This window comes from Stegostoma tigrinum, chromosome 32, assembly GCF_030684315.1.
Source record: "Stegostoma tigrinum isolate sSteTig4 chromosome 32, sSteTig4.hap1, whole genome shotgun sequence".
In the NCBI taxonomy this organism is placed as follows: Eukaryota; Metazoa; Chordata; class Chondrichthyes; order Orectolobiformes; family Stegostomatidae; genus Stegostoma; species Stegostoma tigrinum.
Window position 1 is genome coordinate 224,988 of NC_081385.1, and position 24,415 is coordinate 249,402.

Consider the following 24,415-nt stretch of genomic DNA (forward strand, 5'->3'; position numbering starts at 1 on the left):
ATCATTTTAAGTTCCTCTCTCCCTTTTTACCTCTATAGTTTCACTATTCTTCGGGATGCTTTTTGTGCCTTCTTCGGAGGCTAGGGGGCAGAGCATGGTCAGTGAACTGTAAGTTACCCTACAGCTGTGAAGTTAATTGTATATTTATTCACTTTAACGATATTGATACAGAGTGTGCGAAACTGTTGTTATTTATTTTGGCTATTGAGCTCAATGAGCCTATTTCACCACCCCACTAAAGTCATGGCCGATCTGACCCTGGCCTACACTCTACTTTCTTGATCATTTTATAGATGAACAACGAATCCACTCACAGGGGAGGAATCTAATTGACTTTTTGAAGAAATCATCAAGGATTAGACAAAGAGAATTTAGGTTTTTTTTAAACTGTTAAATTGGGATGTAAACTGCTTGGCGCAAAGATTAAACCTGACAGTATTACTGCAATTTTACAGAGCCTTAGTGAAACCACTTGCTGAGCTTTTTGTACACTTGCGGTCTCTTTTCCCAAGGAAATATATACCAGTCGTAGAATGGACCCAATATTTTCTTGAGTTTCAAAGAATGAAAGGTGATCTCATTTAAACATACAGAATTCTCACAGGAATCGACAGGGTAGAAACAGGAGGGATAGTTCCTCCTGAATGCGGAGAGCATGTACAGAGAGCAGGATCAGAATAACGGGTCATCCATTTCAGACTGAGATGAGAAGGCATTTCTTCAAAGGGTGGTGAATCTTTACAATTCTTCATCGAGCCATAGAAGATCCAACACTGAGTGTATTTACCACAGAGATCAACAGATTTCTTTTGAATTATATTAAGGTACTCAAAAGCTACAGGAAAACAGTGTCAAAGTAGAAGACCAGCCATGATCTAATTGATCAGAAATGATGGGGAATACAGGATTTAGTGAGAGGAACTGAAACAAATCTCTATTACTAGATAAATGATGTTGGAGAAATTGATGGGATTGAAGGCTGATAAATCTGTAGGGCCTGATATTCTACATCCCAGAGTACTTAAACAAGTAGCTGTAGACATAGTGGATGCATTGGTTCTTTAGACACTAGAACAGTTCCTACAGATTAGAGAGTAGCTGATGTAACCCTATTATTTAAAAGGGGAATTATAGACCAGTGAGTGTAATGTCAGTAGTGAGGATGATGCTAGAGTCTGTTATCAAGGATTTTATAGCAGAGCACTTAGAAAGCAGTGATAGAATCAGATACAGTCAGCATGGACTTACGAAATCATAGCTGACAACTTTACTAGAATTCTTCGAGGATAGAACACTTAGAGTTGATTTGGGGAGCCAGATGTGGTTTATTTGGACTTTCAGACACTTTCAACAAGTCACACAGAAGATTAATATGCAAAATTAAAGGGCATGGAACTGGGGGTAATGTGTTTAGATGCACTGAGATAGAAAATTGGTTTGCAGACAGGAAACAAACTGTAGGAATAAATGAATCTTTTTCTGAATGGCAGCGGGTACCCAATGATCTTTACCAGAACCCAGCTATTCATGACATGTGTTTTAAAAATTTAGATAAGGGAGCTCAATGTAATGTCTCAAAATTTTCAGATGACACCAAGTTGGGTGGAAGAGTGAGCTATGAGGGGGGTGTAAAGAAGTTGCACTGGGATGCAGACAGGCTGAGTAAGTGGGCAAAGACACAAAAGATGTGGTTTAATGTGAATAACTGTGAGGTTTTGTAGTACATTTATACCAAAAATAGGAAGGAAAATAGAGATAAATGTTCAAAGAGACCTGGGTGTCAAGAATTGCTTAAAGCATGCAAGTGCGGCAGACAGTAAAGATGGCAAACTGTATGTTGGCCTTCATACTGATAGGATTCAAATACAGGACCATGGATGTCTATTTGCAATTAATCAGGGCCTGGCGGGTGGTGGGTGCTGGTTACACCTGGAATGTTACATTGTTTCGATCTCTATCTGAGGAACAATCTTCTTGCTACTAAGACAGTGCAGCAAAGGTTTACCAAATTCATTCCTGGGTTGGCAGGACTGATGTATGAGGAGAGATTTCGTCAGTTAGGATAGTATTCATTGAAGTTAGAAGAATGAGGGGGATCTCAAAGAAACCTACAAATTTAAGCAGGACTAGACAGGTTAGAGGCACGGAGGATGTTCCCAATGGTGGTAGAGTCCAGAACGAGGGATCATACTTTAAGATTAAGGGGTAAACATTATGGTGATCCTGTGGAATTCCCTGCCACAGAAAGTGGGTGTGGCCAAAGCATTGAGTTTTCAAGGAGGTAGGTATATCTCTTCTATCTATAAGAATCAAGGAATATCGGGAAAAATAGTATTTGGGTACTGAGCTTGATGATCAGCCATGATCATACTGAATGCAGAACAGGCTTGCACAGTCATATGGCCTACTCCTATCTTCTATGTTTCCATGACTGGCAGAGTGGGCTCAAATGGATGAATAGGTTCCTCTGTTCGTATTGCTTACGTTCTTACGTAAAAGGTAAAGTTGCCTGACAGAAAGGAAAATGGCTGAGTGACTGGAAGGAAAAGGGAAGTAAATCGATACTCTTTACTTGGCCAGACTACTGCTATACCTGAGGGTCAACCTGAGACTCTCTCTTGTCTTCGGGCTTAAACTGAATAATACCACATATTTCTGATTACACCACAGCTAGGAAACAGCAGAGTGTGGCAGACCTGCAGATTACAGTTAGGGCACAGGCTATAAAGACATAATGAACAAACTGGCCCAAAATGTGAATTAGTCATAGTTTTCATAGTTTTGTGCATCCGTTTTGGGATCTTGATCAAAGAAAGATAAGTAAACCAGGGAATAGATTGGAAGGCATCCCGTTCATATGTGGCTGGCTCAAGGTGCTAAATGGCTTCCTCCTGTAACAGTTCCAGCAAGGCTGACCGTCTGCTGCAGGAGACAGGAGGCTTCATTTAAAATGTAAGTGGTACAAGAGGTTCAACAAAGCCACTGAAGTGATGACTGGGTTCGCATTACTTTCACATTACAATGACATTACTTCGTCAACTAGGCAAATCAGCTAGTTAAGAGTCAATACAACTAACTTAAATTTGAGCATTTTACAACGAGGTTGACATCCAATGGGGTCTTCAAGCTGGGGTAATTCTTGACTTCCAAACACCAGCCCAATTCCAACATTGTTTGAAGCCAGCTTCTCAAGTATGATTCTTCACTCCTTGTTCCAGAAGAAGCCCAGAGTCCAAACAGAATGTGTAGAACACATTGGAAGAAATGGTTTGCTTTGGTAAAGTCAGAACAGAAAGAGTATGAGGGGATTAGGGAATTATTTATCATGCAAATAGTCATTCACTACGGAAAATGTTAGCACAGCTGCAAAATGATTTGCGTTGCGACATTCCAGACAGAATTGTATAATAAACTGAAGAGAAACACTGAGGAGAATGGGGAAAGAGCAGGGAAGCAGCATTAGTGATATAGTTAAACTAGCAGCAGCACCGGCACAAAAGGCAAATTCCTTCCTTGGTTGTTGACTAGTCTTGAAACTGAACTGAAACAATGGGAGAAGGCCATTGGCCCATACAATCCATTTCAGCCTTTACAATCCACAGGAGATGCAATTCAATCACATTTACACAGCCTGCTCCCACATCCTCCCAAAACTTTTATGTCCAGCTAACCATCAAATGGATTTATGTTACTTGTCAGAACATGGATCTCTTCCTTCTAACAAACCTTTCATTTACTGCATGATCAGTGACTCAAATTATTCCTGATAGGGCCAAGGAGAAATATGGAATATTTGAGAAACAGCCTTAAATGTCGATGATAATCCAGGAGAGCTCAAAGATGAGTCTTCAAAGTCTCAGTAAAATCACTGTCTTATTGGCTGAGCCACACTGGTCACAAGGTTCCATCGTTTAACTGTGTGTTGTTAGCTGCACTCAGCTGGACTGGCACAAGGCCCAGGAAAACACTATCCCTAGTGCATATAGGGGCAAAATTAACAAAGAATCATGCCCCTGGGTCAGACAGAAAGGAAATCAACCAGGGTTCCTGCTCCTAATCACTGTTCAATAACTCTTATTCCTTAATGGTGACTGTCCAGGATAGCAGGTGGCCTATGGCTCTTATCTGAAATCACCAGGGACCTGAATCATATGGTGAGTCAGGTACTCCAAAAGAGGGAAATAGACCCACAGAAGATCATCAGGTAAAACTCAACCCAAACTGTTTGTTCCACATGTAGCATTGTCAGGGAACAAGTCTGATGTTAGACATGATGCAGAGAGACCATTTGTAACATTCAAATACCATTGAGAATACTGATCAGTTTTGGTTTGGTTTTCACCTCAGAGTGATTGGGTGCAGATGGTCATGACATATGCTAAACTGACCCACAGATTTCCCTTAATGGGGGCAATTCAAAATCTTGAGATCAAAATCACATTTAAAGGAAGTCATTATAGAAGAATACTGAGGAAATGATGAAAGACATGTCTCTGGTTGTGCTTGATTGCCCCTCAGCACTGTTCACGTTGCTATATGCTAGCAAGCTTTATTTGCATGTCCATTGGTGTATAAGTGAAAAGGACACCTGCTCCACTCTCTCCATGCCTTGCATTTGTGATTAATCTTCCTCCAAGCAAACTTGGCAATGCTCAGCATGAACATCCAGGATACTGCATACATGGCGACTCCTGCCAACTTCACAATAGGGAGGGGCACAGGGGAAGATAACTCACAATACAGCAGCCTGCCCCCAATCCCAATTCGCACACAACTAAATAGCAACACAAATAGCAAGTCAACAACATCTCCCAGCAAGGAGTGGTAATGGCCAGATTCTCGAAGAAACCAGCGGATCTGGAGGAAAGGATTGGTCAGTTCACTGCCAAAGATGACAGCATTGACTTCGATAGCTGAATGTCCCAAAACCAGCACCATGGCAATGCCAAGGATACTGAGACAGTGGTGAGACAGCATCACCAGACCCTCTGTTTGGAAATAAATACACCAGCACATATCAAATATAAAGTAACCCAATGACAGACACAGCACTTGAGTCTGAAGCTCAGTGTTTGGAGAGCCTGAAAAACACAAAGAAAAAAAATCAATATAACTCTCGCAGCTTCAAAACAAAATTATTTTCACTTTTAACAAACCACTCACCAGCTTAAAACCAGTCACAGTGACACAGTTATTTAATGTGTTGAATTAAACCATGTATGAACAATGCATTTGTTTAAAAAAAATACAAAATCAAAAGATCACAGATGTCAATCTGAATAAAAGCAATCAACAATGAGAGTAGACTGATAATTGGCCGGGTTGACTTTGTCCTGTTTTTGTGTACAGGACATATCCTCGGCAATATTCCAAAGTGTTGGATAGATACAAGTGTAAGTGTCCAGGAACAGCTTAGATAGGAAATGCATGGCAAGTTCTGGAGAACAAGTCTTCAGTAATATTGCCAGAAAGTTGTCAGGGCCCAAAGCCTTTGCAGCATCCAGTGGCCCCAACTGCTTCTTGATATCACTGGAGTGAACTGAGTTGGCTGAATAATGGCATCTGAGAGGCTGGGGAGCACTAGAGGAGGCTGAAATGGATCACCCACTCAATAGTTCCGGCTGAAGATTGTTACAAATGCTTCAGCCTTACTTTTTGTATTGAGGTGCTGGGCTCCCCCATCATTTAAAGTGGGGATATTTGTGGAGCCTCCTCCTTCAGAGTTGTTTAATTATTCACCACGATTTATGATTGGATGTAGCTTGACTATATTGGTTATATGTCACTCAGATCTACCTAACACTTGCTGCTTATATTGTTTGGCATGCAGTAGTCCTGTTTTGTAGCCAGGTTAACACCTTGTGCACCTAAACTTTCCACATCTTTAGCCAACTACTTTTAACAACTACAACACTAGCCCTGACATAACAATGTGGACAATTGCCCAGATATGTCCTGATTTCTACACATCAGTAGATAAATGTTTTTCAACAGTGTCCAAGTCCACACTTTTAGTGAAAGCCTTACTTCAGTTACCAAGATTTTATAAAACTGACAGTCAACTATTATTAGACCCCCTTATTTATATGTATAATTGAAAACAAATTAACTTGATTAATAGATACATCACCTGTCTCCTGGTTTCATTATGTCTCAGGTATTCCTGGCTTGAGCTGAAATGCAGCAGGAAACATTTGTACAACATAGTAATCTAGCGAGTTTTAAGACATAGTAATCTCCTGACAAAGTGGCAAAAAACAGATAAATAGAAAGCGGGACATAACACCAGCGCTTCGTCGGAGGCTCACTGATGATGTTACCTAGAATGGTGACGAAACGTCTGAAAACTAACCTTCCAGCTCAGCGAGCAAACTCACATCCAGAACCTCAACCTGAGCTACAAATCTTCTCAAAACTCGCTGGCAAAACCTATCTCCAACAAGGAAGAATCTAACCACTGCGCCTTGACATTTAATGGTACTGTCATCACCGAATATCCCACTATCAACATTGAGGTTACTACTGACCGGAAACTGAACTGGACTAGCTATATAAATACAGTGGCTATAACAGAAGGTCAACAGATGATAGGAATCTTGCGGCAAGTAACTCACCTCCTGAATCCCCAAAGCCTGTCCATAGTCTGCAAGGCACAGGTCAGGCATGTGATGGAATACTTCTCTCTTGGATGAATGCAGCTCCAACAACACACTATAAGCTTGACACTGTCCAGGACAAAGCAGCCCATTTGACTGGCATCAAATCCACAAACATTTCCTTTGTCTATCATTGACCTGCTGTAGCTGCATTGTACACTACCTACAAGATGCACTGTAGTATCTCACAAAATGTCCTCTGACAGCAGCTTCCAAACTCATAGCGCTTTCATTTGAAGGACAAGAACAGCGGATACTTGGGAACTGCACCCACTGCAATTTTCCCTCTACGCCATTCACCTTCCTGACTTGGAAATATATTGCTGTTTTTTCACAGTTGCTGTGTCAAAATCCTGCAAGTCCCTCCCTAAGGGCATTGAGAGTCTAACTACAGCACATGAACCGCAGGAGTTCAAGAAGGCAGCTCACCACCACCTTCTCTAGGGATTGGAAAAAAATTGCTGGGGCCTTGCCGGCAATGCCCACACCTTCTGAATTAATAAAAGAAAAATTAAAATATCCAATTTTCAGTAGATTCCAACATGAAGGATCGATGCACATCAACTCAAGATCCCAACGGCAGCAGCTCTGTGAAGAGTTGGGTCGGTGTTCTGTATTGATGTCAGGTACTCCCTCACACAGTGACATGTGAGTAACAGCCAGATTAATCTCCATGGGAGAAAGTCAAAAGAGGTAGAATCACGACAGTTTCCCCAATGCACTATTATTTCATCGCCCCAAACAGCCCTCTTGCACCCTAACCTAGAAAGAAAATCAGATAGAAGTTCCCATTATTAAGAAAATCTCACCTTAAGGTAAATTAATAGGCATATCCCAGCTGAGACACTGTGTGGTAAACATGCACAGTCGATAAGTGATGTAAATGAAAAACTATTTCTTTACTGGTGAAACTGTTCATGAAGCTAGGGATTAGGCATGACAGTCTGTTTTGCCTTGGGCAAATCAGAACCTGAATGTATGCCTATGGTGTTAAACACTCCAAAGCACCCCCAACTCCCACCACTCACAAACCCAAACACACAGAGCACAAGTTATGCTGGGGATGCTTAGCCAAACTGCCTGTCTGATCTTGGTCTCAACACTTCAGGCAAAAGTATATTCTTTTGAGCACAGATTCGTCTACAATAGGGTACAGTGGAAATTTACTTAAAACTTTAAATTCACTGAGATGTAAACAAAAGTTATTTAATCAATCTGTTCAGAAATGTGATGACACACACCTCCATAGACATCACATCTTGAGATGGACTTGGACTTGGGCCTTTTACCCTCAAGGTAAGGCACTAGCCCTACACCACAACAGTCTTAAATCCATGGTACCGGATAATATTTTTTTAATCAACCTGTTCGGAGATGTTACCACACACCTCTGGAGCAGATGGGCCTTGAATGCAGTGCTCCTGGCTCAACTATAGAGATATTATCAGTGCACCACAAGAATCATTTCTGGCCAATAAATATATATTTTGCCGATCAAGCAGCACTTTCACATACAACAGACTTTTTTTTAAACCACTACTAAATCACCCATGGTACTTTTCATCCTTTATCCACAATCATTAATTATCCACGTTCCAAAGATGGTGGACAAAGGGTAATGCAATAACATCAAAAGTGAAAGAAACAGACTTTTTTTAAAAATCAACTTTCAGACATGTGTTGATACACCTGTGGAGCAGATGGGGCTTGAACCCAGGTTTCTGGTTCAGAAATAGGACATCACTCCTGCCCTCTGTACACTAATTTCTTTCTTTTATATATGGAAGTGTTGTCACACACAGTCAAATGACATTTTTCATCCATTAACTACCACCACTAAATCACAATGTTCCAACTGATTAACTTACACATAAAAGCCCCCTAAGGGCATTGCTATAACTGGTAAGGGAGGGGATTAAATCAAAATGGAGCTGGACTGTACATTAATTATGTCAACTAAGGTTAAGTGTGTACAGGTGGAGGGAACTGATTGGATAGATAATTGAACACATTCAAACAGACAGCTGATGGTGAGGCTGAACCAAGCTTAGAGATATATCCGTCATGACCTACTCTATGAATATATCAACACCAAATAAAGACTGACTCCAATTTCATCTTTCACTGACATATATAACAACCTTTTACACCGATTTAATCTAATTAAATCAACAAAAGGCAGAACATGGCACTGCTCCATTACTGAGTCTTCTACCTGGAACTTAATTTTCACTTGCCAGGATCGGCACAGAGAGAATAGATACAGCAAAGTGTGGTGCTAAGCACTGATCCTGAATTAGAGCAAACTAGTCAGACAGCAACTACAATCCAGCATTCAGGAGTCCCAAAGACTCAACCTAAATGGTCTAGGGTAGCCGGTCTGTAATTGCTGCAAGTATGATAGAGTCTCAGCAGCTTGGGGTCTGCTAATGTGCCTGCTGTCTACATGCACATTGCTAATTAAAAATTGATGCTTATAATTATTTCCTCCTATTGCAGTTTAGGCCAGGACTCACCTGGATGACTGAAGGGCCATGGCCCATCAATAAACCCAACGTATGCAGAGAAGCAAACAATGAAAACTCCATGTATAAGGGTTACCAGGCGGCAGTTCCACTCATAGTGCTGTTGGTTGTTAAACTGACAGAAGGAGAGGTAAAGCGATACCCAAAAAATCAAACTGCAGATCACCAGAAGCACAGGGGCAGCCATTTCTCTAGAAGGGATAAAAACATTAAAAAGTCTGCTCATGGATAAGACAAGACAATGCAGTAGCCAGGATGAAGTTGAGGAAACGAAGAGATGTCTTCATAAGTTGAATACATCAAACTCAAACACATCAGCAAAGGACTCTCATAGCTTTCACCAGCTAGTTATAGTACAACAATGAGCCAAGCCAAGCTGGAGGTAAGGGCTACGCAAAGACCTACAGGTCAGTATATTATAAGTAACCGTATGTACTACACAGCACTATTAGGGTGAAAGCTCTTGGATTTTGACCCAGCAACAGTGAAATAACAACTAAAAGATTTTGTTCAGGCCCTTGAGCCTACTTCATCATTTTGCGGGATCTTTGCTAATCAAAATTTCAATTCTATTTCACTCCCTGATGCACTTCCCTATCTAAAATCTGTCATTCTGAGCCTTGAAAGTGTCACTTGGTCCCATCATCCACAGCCTGTGTGGCCAAGAGCTTAAGATATCTATCATTATTTGTGGAAAAATTGGTCCAGATTTTACTAGTAAATGTTTGGGCTTAGTTTTAAGATTATTGTTACTACACCCAGCTTGGCACCAGTTCTGTTGTCAGTTCTAAAACATATTCAGTAATGTCCTGATTGCACTTGCGAAATTATTATAGACCCATTCTACATCTTTCCACCAACAGAACAATCAACATAAGCATCTGCCTCTCTATATTTATGCCTCAGAAATTCTATAGGTGACTTGTGCCAGAGTTGTGCAAGCTGCTTACATCAGCAAAGATGGGATACATATTTAAACCCTTGAATATACAACAGACTGTATCCTACTAATTTTCCTGAATCCCTGCAATTTTCATTCCTGGTAAACCCTACCTCTCTAAGGTTGATGCATTGTGCACACAAAATGGAACCTATATAATCTTTTGTGTTTAGCATCTTGTGATCCTATAACAGAAGAGGTGACATTGAAACCAGATGCCAGCTCCAGTTTGGTGTGAGTCAGCCTTGAAATTAATCCTATTAATCTGTCATATTCATTAATCTAGTGATCACTAACTACGTAGCTGAGATTAGATGCACTTAATTGCAGATGACACACTTTACTAGGTCAATTTTAACACATTAGCATTTTCTTTTGTCTCTGCTCCTGTCACTGAGCACAACTCTTTACGAGTAAGCATTAGGTTCCACTGAGTGAAGACATTTCTCCACACTAATCACAAGTCAAGTGTTATTGAGTTTAAGACTCACTCCAGTATGGAGCACAAAACATAAATCTGAAATCAAGATAAGTACTAAGGGAGGTACTGTCCTGCCCTTTCAAGTAAATGTTACTGCAGCTGTTTAAGAAGTAAAGCACAGGTTCTCTTCTTCTCCAGCTAATATTAATCCTTCACGAAACTTTGCAAAATCACATTATTATAACATTGCTCTTATTGTAGAATGTAATGTACAAACTGGCAGTAATGTTTCCCATATTACAATAGTTAATAAACTTCAAGAGTACTCAATTGGCTTAAAGTATTTTGGCAAATACCAAGGTTGTGAATGATTAGGAAGTAGCTGACTATTTACACCTGTCTTGTTTTAGATTCTCCCATAAGTGGAAACAGTTCCTGTCTACCCTGACCAATTTCTTCACCATTTTAAAGATTTGTAGCAGATCATTTTGAAGTCTTCTGCTTTCTGAATGAAAAACGGCCAGCATGTGCAATCTTTCCCAATAGCTGCAATCTTCCTGTTCATTTCCTTCCGGCCCTCTGTCTGGTGTTTCTATGTTCTTTTCATTATATACAGATCAGATCTATGTTCAATACTTCAGCCCAATCTGACCAGGGCACTATACAAGTTTAACATAATTTCACTACTGATTAACCCTATAACCCTATAAATAAATTCCAGCATATTGTTCACAGGTTGGCAGCTTTTCTAAACATGTTTAATACTTTATTCACCTGTATCCTTAGATCCTTTCTACGCCATTCAGGTTTTTATTCTAAGATGATGTTTTTGATTTTTCCTCCCAAAGTGCATCAATTAACATTTTGTCAAAGCTGATATGGCACTTAACTGCTAAATCTGAATATAATACCATCTTGTCTAATGCTGCATTCTTCCTCAGAGTTAGCAATACCCATCAGTTTGGTACTATCTGAAAATTTTAGTATTATTCATTCCTAAATATAAATTCTTTGGACTAACAATAATCCCAGCACTAATTATTCCAAACATTTCCAAAGCTTTCTGCCTCACTCCAATTTAAAGAACAACCATTATCCATTCTGTGCCTGCTTTTAATTAGCCAATATTCCACCTGATCAGCTATCTGATGAACCATTATCTACCTTGTGGAAATCAGCATATATGGCATTCACAACTTTACTCTGAGTCTGTTTAATCTGGTAAGTTAAATGGTGCTTCACCTTTTGGAATGTATGCTATTTTATAATATTTTCTACACATATTGGCTTTATTTGAAAAACCTTATAAAATGTCATTTCTCTTTATTGCAGCAAATGACTCCTAGATCAATATTGCACCACCTGCTCTTCCCTCAAACATGTCTCCATTGATATGGCATTAATCAAAGCCCTCAACTTATCCAAATATAAGGTCCACCAAGCGTTGTGGTGGGATTTGGGCCCATGTCTCCAGACCATTATCCTGGGCCCCTAGTTTATTACTTCAGTGATATTAGCGCTATGTCACCGTCTCCTGTGTGGTTGCAGGGTTAAGGGTCATGGGGGTTATTGAACAGGCATAGGCAATTCTGTATTGAAGCAGGGGGTATGAATAGAGGCAGGATAGATATAGCACCTACAACATCCTCTTGGACTAACACACCCCATTGAGACTTGAAAATGATATCACCTTCTGCCACTTAATTTCTTACAGCTTCCAGTATGTTTCTACCACTAGGTTAGCCAGACTGGTCTGTGATTTACCATCTGTGTTCTTACTTCCTGTCTCATTTTATTAATTCATAGACTCCGTGTTGCTAACTGGGTCTGCATTTATTGCCCATCCCTAATTGCCCTGGAAAAAGTGGTGATGAGTTGCCTTCTTGAACCACTGCATTTTTTGGGGGTGTTAAGACTGTGCTATTAGAGATGCTACTCAGATGGTTTTTTGCAGCCAATAATGAAACAGCAATATAGTTCCAAGTGAGTGCTCGAGGAGTACAGAAAGTACAGGGGTTTGCTTATCTGGAGCTTACTGTCCAGAAAAGTTGGTAGGGGTAGGAACCTGCACAACATTTTTAAAGTATTTAGATGAGCACTAGAAGAGCCATAGCATACGGGCCAACTGCTAAAAAATGGGATTAGCGTAACTAGGTGTCTAATGACTAGCACAGACACGCTAGGGCTAAGGGCCTCTTTTCCATACTAAAAAGCTAGGACCCAAGAAAGCTAATGTAATGCTGCCCATCATAAGAACCACTGGAGAAACTCAGCATGTTTGGAGAGAGAAACAAAAGTAACATCAGTTCTGAAGAATCATACCGGACTCAAACATTAACTGTCTGCAGAAGCTGACATCTGCTGAGTTTACCCAACATTCTCTGTGTTTGTTTCAAATTTCCAGCGTTGCTTATCACAACAATTCATTTGGTTCACTAATGTCCTTATCTCGTCTGGCCTACATGTGGCTCCAGACACATAACAATGTATCTGACTTTTAACTGTGCCCTGACATAGACTGGCAAGGCACTCAGCAGACCACTCCTAATGACCATGTTCTAGGCAACTTGCAGGCAATGCCCAAGTCCAAAAAACATTTTAAAAGCTTATCATCACCAAAAAGTAACATAGCTGCTGCACAGAATCTTCACTCTACAGCCCTAGCCCTGTCACCAGCCCAACAGATTTTACCCTATACCTGACCCTGGGCCGTGATCATCCCCAACCCCTGTCACTGACCCCACTCCCTGCATGAACCCCAACCCCAAGCCTGAATTGCTCTGACCTAATCCCTGGCACAGGCCCCAAAAGGACGGTCTTTTCAGCACCCCTGTCACTGAGTGTGGCCTTGCACTCTGTGCCTATTCTGGAGGCAAGCGAGTATTGGGAGAGCGGGGGACAGGAAGGGGCTGGGGCGGGGTGGAGTTGAAGGTGGGAAGAGCTAGGAAGTGGGGAGGGGAGGGGACATGAGGGTAAGGGAGTGAGATTGTAATAGAGGTAGCGGGAGATGGGGGGGAGATGAGGGACAGATGGGAGGAGGAGATGAGGGGGAGGGTGAGGGGGTGAGGGTGAGGGTGGATGGTTGGGGGGAGGGGATGGTTGGTGGGGGGAGGGGATGGTTGGTGGGGGGAGGGGATGGTTGGTGGGGGGAGGGGATGGTTGAGGGGGGAGGGGATGGTTGAGGGGGGAGGGTGGTTGAGGGGGGAGGGTGGTTGAGGGGGGAGGATGGTTGGGAGGGGAGGAGGGTGGAGGATCGGGGAGGGGGGTTGGAGGATCGGGGATGAGGGTGGAGGATCGGGGAGGGGGTGGAGGATCGGGGAGGGGGTGGAGGATCGGGGAGGGTGGAGGATCGGGGAGGGAGGGGGGTGGAGGATCGGGGAGGGAGGGGGGTGGAGGATCGGGGAGGGAGGGGGGTGGAGGATCGGGGAGGGAGGGGGGTGGAGGATCGGGGAGGGTGGAGGATCGGGGAGGGAGGGGGGTGGAGGATCGGGGAGGGTGGAGGATCGGGGAGGGAGGGGGGTGGAGGATCGGGGAGGGTGGAGGATCGGGGAGGGAGGGGGGTGGAGGATCGGGGAGGGTGGAGGATCGGGGAGGGTGGAGGATCGGGGAGGGAGGGGGGTGGAGGATCGGGGAGGGTGGAGGATCGGGGAGGGTGGAGGATCGGGGAGGGAGGGGGGTGGAGGATCGGGGAGGGAGGGGGGTGGAGGATCGGGGAGGGTGGAGGATCGGGGAGGGAGGGGGGTGGAGGATCGGGGAGGGAGGGGGGTGGAGGATCGGGGAGGGAGGAGGATCGGGGAGGGAGGGGGGTGGAGGATCGGGGAGGGAGGGGGGTGGAGGATCGGGGAGGGTGGAGGATCGGGGAGGGAGGGGGGTGGAGGATCGGGGAGGGAGGGGGGTGGAGGATCGGGGAGGGTGGAGGATCGGGGAGGGAGGGGGGTGGAGGATCGGGGAGGGAGGGGGGTGGAGGATCGGGGAGGGTGGAGGATCGGGGAGGGAGGGGGGTGGAGGATCGGGGAGGGAGGGGGGTGGAGGATCGGGGAGGGTGGAGGATCGGGGAGGGAGGGGGGTGGAGGATCGGGGAGGGAGGGGGGTGGAGGATCGGGGAGGGTGGAGGATCGGGGAGGGAGGGGGGTGGAGGATCGGGGAGGGTGGAGGATCGGGGAGGGAGGGGGGTGGAGGATCGGGGAGGGAGGGGGGTGGAGGATCGGGGAGGGTGGAGGATCGGGGAGGGTGGAGGATCGGGGAGGGAGGGGGGTGGAGGATCGGGGAGGGAGGGGGGTGGAGGATCGGGGAGGGAGGGGGGTGGAGGATCGGGGAGGGAGGGGGGTGGAGGATCGGGGAGGGTGGAGGATCGGGGAGGGAGGGGGGTGGAGGATCGGGGAGGGTGGAGGATCGGGGAGGGAGGGGGGTGGAGGATCGGGGAGGGAGGGGGGTGGAGGATCGGGGAGGGTGGAGGATCGGGGAGGGAGGGGGGTGGAGGATCGGGGAGGGTGGAGGATCGGGGAGGGAGGGGGGTGGAGGATCGGGGAGGGTGGAGGATCGGGGAGGGAGGGGGGTGGAGGATCGGGGAGGGAGGGGGGTGGAGGATCGGGGAGGGAGGGGGGTGGAGGATCGGGGAGGGAGGGGGGTGGAGGATCGGGGAGGGTGGAGGATCGGGGAGGGAGGGGGGTGGAGGATCGGGGAGGGAGGGGGGTGGAGGATCGGGGAGGGTGGAGGATCGGGGGGGGAGGGGGGTGGAGGATCGGGGAGGGGGTGGAGGATCAGGGAGGGTGGAGGATCGGGGCGGGGGGTGGGGGATCGGGGCGGGGGGTTGGAGGATCGGGGAGGGAGGGGGGTGGAGGATCGGGGAGGGAGGGGGGTGGAGGATCGGGGAGGGAGGGGGGTGGAGGATCGGGGAGGGGGTGGAGGATCAGGGAGGGTGGAGGATCGGGGCGGGGGGTGGGGGATCGGGGCGGGGGGTTGGAGGATCGGAGAGGGGGGTTGGGGGATCGGGGAGTGGGGTGGGGGATCGGGGAGGGGGGTGGAGGATCGGGGAGGGGGGTGGAGGATCGGGGAGGGGGTGGGGGATCGGGGAGGGGGTGGGGGATCGGGGAGGGGGGTGGGGGATCGGGGAGGGGGGTGGGGGATCGGGGAGGGGGTGGAGGATCGGGGAGGGAGGGTGGAGGATCGGGGAGGGAGGTGGGGGATCGGGGAGGGTGGAGGATCGGGGAGGGAGGGGGGTGGAGGATCGGGGAGGGAGGGGGGTGGAGGATCGGGGAGGGAGGGGGGTGGAGGATCGGGGAGGGAGGGGGGTGGAGGATCGGGGAGGGAGGGGGGTGGAGGATCGGGAAGGGAGGGTGGAGGATCGGGGAGGGGTGTGGAGGATCGGGGAGGGGGTGGAGGATCGGGGAGGTGGTGGAGGATCAGAGAGGGTGGAGGATCGGGGAGAGAGGGTGGAGGATCGGGGAGGGAGGGTGGAAGATCGGGGAGGGAGGGTGGTGGGGGTGGATGAGGATGGGGGGAGGTTGGTGGGGGGGAGGATGGTGAGGGGAGGATGGTGGGGGAGTGGTGGGGGGAGGGGGGATGTGGTGGGGAAGGAGGGTGGGGGTGGGTGGTGTGGTGAGGGGTTAGGGATGCGGGGTGGTCGGGGGGAGGAGGGACGGTGGGGCGATGGGGGGGTGCGGGTTTGCGGGGGTAGGAGGATGGGGGTTTGCGGGGGTGGGGGGTAGGAGGATTGGGGGGATGGGGGGGTAGGAGGATGGGGGGTAGGAGGATGGGGGGGGTGGGAGGGTAGGTGGAGGGGGGGATGGGAGGGTAGGAGGATGGGGGGATGGAGGGGTAGGAGGATGGGGGTTAGGAGGATGGGGGGGTAGGAGGATGGGGGGATAGGAAGATGGGAGGGTAGGGGGATGGGAGTTTGGGAGGTAGGGGGTTTGGGGGGTAGAGGGATGGGGGGGTAGGGGGTGGGGGGTAGCGGGGTGGGGGGTAGCGGGATGGGGATGGGGGGGATGGGGGGTAGGAGGATGGGAGGGTAGGAGGATGGGGGAATGGGAGGGTGGGAGGGTAGGAGGATGGGGGGATGGGAGGGTAGGAGGATGGGGGGATGGGAGGGTAGGAGGATGGGAGGGTAGGAGGATGAGGATGGGGGGTAGGAGGATGGGGGTTTGGGGGGGTAGGAGGATGGGGGTTTGGGGGGTAGAGGGATGGGGGGGTAGGGGGTGGGGGGTAGGGGGTGGGGGATGGGGGGTTGGGGGTTTGGGGGATGGGGTTTGGGGGGGTGGGGGATGGGGGGATGGGGGATGGGGTTTGGCGGGTGGGGGATGGGGGGGTGGGGGATGGGGGGATGGGGGGGTGGGAGATGGGGGGATGGGGGGGTGGGGGATGGGGTTTGGGGGGTGGGGGATGGGGGGATGGGGGGGTGGGGGTTGGGGGATGGGGTTTGGGGGGTGGGGGATGGGGGGAGGTGGGGGATGGGGGGTAGGCGATGGGGGGTGGGGGATGGGGACGGTGGGTGGGGGATGGGGACGGTGGGTGGGGGATGGGGACGGGGGATGGGTGACAGAGGGGTAGGGGGATGGTGGGTAGGGGGATGGGGTAGGAGGGTGGGTGGGTTGAGGTTAGGAGGGTGTGGGGGTGGGGGGGTAGGAGGATGGGGTGGTGGGGGGTAGGAGGATGGGGGCGTAGGAGGATGGGGGGGTAGGAGGATGGGGAGAGGAGGATGGGGGGCAAGGATGGAGTGGAGGAGGATGGGCAGAGATGGGGTGAGATGGAGCGGATGAGAAGGATGGGGAGGATGAGGCGGCTGATAAGGGGGGATGAGATGGGTGTGATTGGGGGGTTGGGGGGATGAGGGGATGATAGTGGGGTGATGGGGGGAATGACGGGGGAATGATGGGTGGGATGGGGGAGATGATGGGGGGTAATGGGCGGGATGGGGGGGATGATGGGGGGGTGAGGGGGGATGGGGGGGATGAGCGGGGGGATGGGGGGATGAGGGGGGAATGGGGGGGATGATGGGGGGGTGATGGGAGGGATGGGGGGGTGATGATGGGGCGGTGATGATGGGGGGGTGATGAGGGGATGATGGCGGGGATGAGGGGGGGATGAGGGGGTGATGGGGAGGATGAGGGGTTGGTGGGGAGGATGAGGGGGTGGTGGGGGGGATGTCGGGGGGATGAGGGGGGGGATGGGCGATGAGGGGGTGATGGGGGGTGATATTGGAGGGGTGAGGGGGTGATGGGGGGTGAGGGGGTGATGGGGGGTGATATTGGGGGGGGTGAGGGGGTGACATTGGGGGCGGTGAGGGGGGGATGGGGGTTGATATGGGGCAGTTAGGGGGTGGTGGGGGGTGATATGGGGGGAATGAGGGGGTGATGGGGAGGATGAGGGGGTGATGGGGAGGATGAGGGGGTGATGGGGAGGATGAGGGGGTGATGGGAGGGTGAGGGGGTGATGGGAGGGTGAGGGGTGATGATGGGGGGATGAAGGGGGGATGAGGGGGATGAAGGGGTGATGGGGGGGTGAAGGGGGGATAGGGGGGATGAGGTGGGTGAAGGGGGGATGAGGGGGGTGAGAGGGGATGAGGGGGTGATGGGGGGTACGAGGGGGGTGAGGGGGGTGATGGGGGGTACGAGGGGGTGAGAGGGGTGATGGGGGTGAGAGGGGTGATGGGGGTACGAAGGGGTGATGGGGGTACGAGGGGGTGATGGGGGTACGAGGGGGTGATGGGGGTACGAGGGGGTGAGAGGGGTGATGGGGGTACGAGGGGGTGATGGGGGGTACGAGGGGGTGAGAGGGGTGATGGGGGTGAGAGGGGTGATGGGGGTACGAGGGGGTGATGGGGGTACGAGGGGGTGATGGGGGTACGAGGGGGTGATGGGGGTACGAAGGGGTGATGGGGGTACGAGGGGGTGAGAGGGGTGATGGGGGTACGAGGGGGTGATGGGGGGATGATGTGGGGGGGTGATGGGGGGATGATGTGGGGGGGTGATGGGGGCGATGATGATGGGGGGGTGATGGGGGCGATGATGAGGGGGTATATGATGGGGAGATGGGGGGGATGATGGGGGGGATGATGGGGGGGATGATGGGGGGGATGATGGGGGATGATGGGGGGGATGATGGGGGGGATGATGGGGGGGATGATTGGGGGGCGTGGGGGTGATGGGAGGGTGTGATGGGGGAGTGGAGAAATGGGAGAGTAGAGATGGGGAAGGAGGGGGTGATGGGGGGATGAGGGGGGTGACGGACGTGTGATGTGGAGGGGTGATGTGGGGGGGTGACGGATGGGTGATGTGGGGGGGTGACGGATGGGTGATGTGGGGGGGTGTGATGGAGGGATGATGTTGGGGGGTGACTGGGGGGATGAGGGGGGTTATGGGGGGGTGGGGTGATGGGGGGTGATGGGGGGTTGAGGGGGGTGATGGGGGGGATGAGGGTGTTGATGAGGGGGGGTGAGAGTGTTGATGGGGGGGGTGAGGGTGTTGATGAGGGGGGGTGAGGATGTTGATGAGGGGGGGTGAGAGTGTTGATGAGGGGGGGTGAGGGTGTTGATGAGGGGGGTGTGAGGGAGTTGATGAGGGAGTTGGTGGGGGGGTGTGAGGGGGTTGATGAGGAGGGTGTGAGGGGGTTGATGAGGGGGTACGAGGGGGTGGTGGGGTGATGGGGGTACGGGGGGTGATCGGGGGGTGATGGGGGGATGAGGGGATGAGTGTGATGAGTGGGGTGATGAGGGGGTGATGAGGGGGTGAGGAGCGGGGTGAGGAGCGGGGTGAGGGGGGGATGAGGGGTGGATGAGGGGGTGTTGAGGGGTGATGGGGGTGGATGGGGGGGATGAGGGGGGTGATGAGGGGTGATGGGGGTGGATGAGGGGGGTGATGGGGGTGGATGAGGGGGGTGATGGGGTGGTACGGGGGGGTGATGGGGATGATGGGTGGGGTACGGGGGGTTGTGGGGGTTACGGGGTTTGATGGGTGGGATGCTGGGTGGGATGATGAGGGGGATGAGGGGGTGATGGGGGGGATGGGGGGGATGAGGGGGTGATGGGGGGGATGAGGGGGTGATGGGGGGGATGAGGGGGTGATGGGGGGGATGGGGGGGATGGGGGGGATGAGGGGGTGATGGGGGGGATGAGGGGGTGATGGGGGGGATGAGGGGGTGATTGGGGGGGTGATGAGGGGGTGATGGGGGGGATGGGGGGGATGGGGGGGATGAGGGGGTGATGGGGGGGATGAGGGGGTGATGGGGGGGATGAGGGGGTGATTGGGGGGGTGATGAGGGGGTGATGGGGGTGGTGAGGGGGGTGGTGAGGGCGGTGATGGGGGGATGAGGGGGTGATGGGGGTTGTGGGGGTGATGGGAGGGTTGTGGGGGTGATGGGAGGGTTGTGGGGGTGATGGGGGGGTTGTGGGGGTGATGGGGGTTGTGGGGGTGATGGGAGGATGAGGGGGGTCATGAGGGGTGACGTGATGGGGGCATGCGGGGATGAGGGGTCGAGGGGGGGTGATGAAGGGGGTGATGAAGGGGGTGATGGGGGGACGAGGGGGGTGATGGGGGGACGAGGGGGGTGATGGGAGGACGAGGGGGGTGATGGGTGGGATGAGGGGGGTGATGGGGGGGATGAGGGGGAGTGATGGGGTGTGGTGGGGCGATGGGGGGAAAAGGGCGGGTGATGGGGGGATGGCGTGATGAGTGGGGGGATGAGGGGGGCGATGGGGGGTGATGGAGGGGATGAGGGGATGAGGGGGGGGCGATGGGGGGTGATGGAGGGGATGAGGGGGGGGCGATGGGGGGTGATGGAGGGGATGGGGGGGTGATGGAGGGGATGGGGGGGTGAAGGAGGGGATGAGGGGGGTGATGCAGGGGATGAGGGGGGAGATGGGGGGGAGAGGGGGGAGATGGGGGGGAGATGGGGGGGAGATGGGGGGGATGAGGGAGGAGATGGGGGGATGAGGGGGGAATGGGGGGGATGAGGGGGGAATGGGGGGGATGAGGGGGGGATGAGGGGGGAATGGGGGGGATGAGGGGGGAATGGGGGGGATGAGGGGGGGATGAGGGGGGAATGGGGGGATGAGGGGGGATGAGGGGGGGATGAGGGGGGAATGGGGGGATGAGGGGGGAATGGGGGGATGAGGGGGGAAGGGGGGGATGAGGGGGGAAGGGGGGGATGAGGGGGGGAATGGGTGGGAATGGGGGGATGAGGGGGGGATGAGGGGGGGGATGAGGTGGGGGGATGAGGGGGTGAAGGGGGGGATGAGGGGGGGAATGGGGGGATGAGGGGGGGAATGGGGAGATGAGGGATGAGGGGAGTTGATGGGGGGATGAGGGGGGGATGAGGGGGGAATGGGGGGATGAGGGGGGAAGGGGGGATGAGGGGGGGAATGGGGGGGATGAGGGGGGGAATGGGGGGATGAGGGGGGGAATGGGGGGGATGAGGGGGGGAATGGGGGGGATGAGGGGGGGATGAGGGGGTGAAGGGGGGATGAGGGGGGTAATGGGGGGATGAGGGGGGGAATGGGGGGATGAGGGATGAGGGGAGTTGATAGGGGGGATGAGGGGGGTGGGGGCGGATGAGGGGGGTGTGGGCGGATGAGGGGGGTGGGGGGGGTGGGGGGATGAGGGGGGAATGGGGGGATGAGGGGGGAAGGGGGGGATGAGGGGGGAAGGGGGGGATGAGGGGGGGAATGGGTGGGAATGGGGGGATGAGGGGGGGATGAGGGGGGGGATGAGGTGGGGGGATGAGGGGGTGAAGGGGGGGATGAGGGGGGGAATGGGGGGATGAGGGGGGGAATGGGGAGATGAGGGATGAGGGGAGTTGATGGGGGGATGAGGGGGGGATGAGGGGGGAATGGGGGGATGAGGGGGGAAGGGGGGATGAGGGGGGGAATGGGGGGGATGAGGGGGGGAATGGGGGGATGAGGGGGGGAATGGGGGGGATGAGGGGGGGAATGGGGGGGATGAGGGGGGGATGAGGGGGTGAAGGGGGGATGAGGGGGGTAATGGGGGGATGAGGGGGGGAATGGGGGGATGAGGGATGAGGGGAGTTGATAGGGGGGATGAGGGGGGTGGGGGCGGATGAGGGGGGTGTGGGCGGATGAGGGGGGTGGGGGGGGTGGGGGGATGAGGGGGGTGAGGGGGGATGGGGGGGTGATGGGTGGGATGAGGGGGGTGATGGGTGGGATGAGGGGGGTGATGGGTGGGATGACGGGGGATAAGGGGGTATTGGGGGGTGAGGGGGTTGATGGGGGTGGTGAGGGGGTGAGGTGGGTGATGGGGGGGTTGATGAGGGGGGGTTGATGAGGGGGGTGTTGGGGGGTATGAGGGGGGTGAGGGGGTGAGGGGGGATGAGGGGGTTGATGAGGGGGGTGAGGGTTAATGAGGGGGTTGATGAGAGGGATGAGGGGGTTGATGAGGGGGTTGATGAGGGGGTTGATGAGGGGGGATGAGGGGGTTGATGAGGGGGGATGAGGAGGTTGATGGGGGGATGAGGGGGGTATGGGGGGTGAGGGGGGTATGGGGGGTGATGGGGGGGTTGATGAGGGGGTGAGGGGGGTGATAGGGGGGTGATAGGGGGGTGATAGGGAGGGTTGATGAGGGGGGTGTTGAGGGGGGTGAGGGGGGGATGAGGGGGTTGATGAAGGGGGTGAGGGTTGATGAGAGGGATGGGGGATGAGGGGGTTGATGGGGGGGATATGGGGGGGATGAGGGGATGTGGGGGTGAGAAGGGGGTGAGAAGGGGGGAGGGGGAGATGGGGGTGGGTGAGGGGGGTGATGAGGGGCGGGATGGGGGGGTGATGAGGGGAGAATGTGGGGGTGATGAGGGGAGAATGAGGGGGGATGGGGAGAATGAGGGGGGATGGGGGGTGTGGGGGGGGGTGGGTGGGGTGAGGGGGGGATGGGGGGGATGGCGGGGGTGTGAGCGGGGTGTGGGTGGGGGGTGTGAGGGGGGTGTGGGTGGGGGGGATGAGGGGGGTATGAGGGGGGATGAGGGGGTATGGGGGAGTGAGGGGGTTGATGGGGGTGATGAGGGGGGTATGGGGGGTGAGGGGGGTATGGGGGGTGAGGGGGGTATGGGGGGGTGAGGGGGTTGATGGGGGGTTGATGAGGGGGTGAGGTGGGTGATAGGGGGGGGTTGATGAGGGGGGTTTGAGGGGGGTGAGGGGGGATGAGGGGGTTGATGAGGGGGGTGAGGGTTGATGAGGGGGTTGATGAGCGGGATGAGGGGGGATGAGGGGGTTGATGGGGGGGATGAGGGGGTTGATTGTGGGGATGAGGGGGGGATGAGGGGGGTATGGGGGGTGAGGGGGTTGATGGGGGGGTTGATGAGGGGGTGAGGTGGGTGATGGGGGGGTTGATGAGGGGGTTGTTGAGTGGGGTATGAGGAGGGTGAGGGGGGATGAGGGGGTTGATGAAGGGGGTGAAGGTTGATGAGAGGGATGAGGGGGATGAGGGGGTTGATGAGGGGGGATGAGGGGGTTGATGGGGGGGATGAGGGGGTTGATGAGGGGGGTGATGAGTGGGGGTGAGGGGGGATGGGGGGGTGAGGGGGGAGATGGGGTGGATGAGGGGGGGATGAGGGGATGTGGGGGTGAGAAGGGGGTGAGAAGGGGGGAGGTGGGAGATGGGGGTAGGTGAGGGGGGAGATGAGGGGCGGGATGGGGGGGTGATGAGGGGAGAATGTGGGGGTGATGAGGGGAGAATGAGGGGGGGATGGGGGGTGTGGGGGGATTGGGGGGATGGCCGGGGGATGGCGGGTTGTGAGGGGGGTGTGGGTGGGGGGTGTGAGGGGGGTGTGGGTGGGGGGGATGAGGGGGGTGATGAGGGGAGGATGAGGAGTGGATGGGGGATGGGGGGTGAGGGGAGATGAGGAGTGGTGGGGGGATGAGGGGGTGGGGGTGTGGGTGGGGGGGATGAGGGGGTGACGGGGGTGAGGGGGGGTGGGGGATGAGGGGGGTGGGGGATGAGGGGGGTGGGGAGTGAGGGGGTGAGAGGGGGGTGTGAGGGGGGATGAGGGGGTGATGAGGGGGATGAGGTGGGGGTGAGGGGGGTGAGGTGGGGGTGAGGGGGGTGAGGAGGGTTACGGGGGGTGATGGGGGGGGTGAGAGAGGGTGAGAGGTTGAGGCGGGGATGAGGGTGATGAGTGGGGTGATGGGTGGGGGGTACAGGGGGGTGATGGGTGGGGGGTACAGGGGGGTGATGGGGGGGTGAGAGAGGGTGAGAGGTTGAGGCGGGGATGAGGGTGATGAGTGGGGTGATGGGTGGGGGGTACAGGGGGGTGATGGGTGGGGGGTACAGGGGGGTGATGGGGGGGGTGAGAGAGGGTGAGAGGTTGAGGCGGGGATGAGGGTGATGAGTGGGGTGATGGGGGTACGGGGGGGTGATGGGTGGGATGGGGGGATGAGGGGTGTGATGGGGGGCCGATGGGGTGATGGGTGATGAGGGGGTGATTGGGGGGGTGAGTGGAGTGATGGGGGGTTGGGGGTGATGGGGGTGATGGGAGGATGTGGGGGGTGATGTGATGGGGGACGAGGGGGGGTAATGGGGGGATGATCGGGTAATGAGGGGGAAGCGTGTGATGGGAGATGAGGGGGTGATGGTGGTGATCGGGACTGGGGTGGAGATGGGGGCTGGAGGGGAGAGTTGGGGGGAGTTGGTCAATGGGGGAAAGGGGGTCTGTGAGCCTCAGAACTTCAAGAACTCTCCCCCGCCCGGGCCCAAGCGGGGAGACGGAGTCCAGGTCCCGTCGTCATGGAAACCCCACAATGGCCGCCCTCCGCCGGGACCACACTCACCCGCGGCCACACGTCCCTCTCCCGGCTCCCGGCGCCTACAGCCCGGTCTCTCACTTCGTGCAGCCACTCGCAGCTCGCACCCTCCAGCAGCAGCGCCATCGGCCG

The 24,415-nt window shown here is 53.4% G+C and overlaps 2 protein-coding genes across 3 annotated transcripts; both read right to left on the bottom strand.

Moving 5' to 3' along the window:
* Positions 1-803: 803 nt before the first annotated feature.
* On the bottom strand, positions 804-24,415 carry tlcd5b (TLC domain containing 5b). Of its 2 annotated transcripts, XM_059639059.1 has the most exons (3): positions 24,311-24,415; positions 9,173-9,372; positions 804-5,081 (listed from the first exon to the last, which is right to left on the bottom strand). In XM_059639059.1, exons 2-3 carry the CDS (start codon positions 9,366-9,368, stop codon positions 4,540-4,542), a joined length of 738 nt encoding a protein of 245 aa, XP_059495042.1. In that variant the 5' UTR covers positions 9,369-9,372; positions 24,311-24,415; the 3' UTR covers positions 804-4,539. The 2 variants fall into 2 exon arrangements, with proteins under 2 accessions (XP_059495042.1, XP_059495043.1); XM_059639060.1 differs by lacking the exon at positions 9,173-9,372 and having other exon boundaries at positions 24,311-24,350.
* On the bottom strand, positions 21,435-23,210 carry LOC132206152 (uncharacterized; the record flags this gene model as incomplete). The annotated part of the gene is made up of 3 exons (XM_059638929.1): positions 21,435-21,470; positions 22,522-22,559; positions 23,198-23,210. Coding segments are annotated over 3 exons (87 nt in total), but the record flags the coding sequence as incomplete, so codon positions are not given.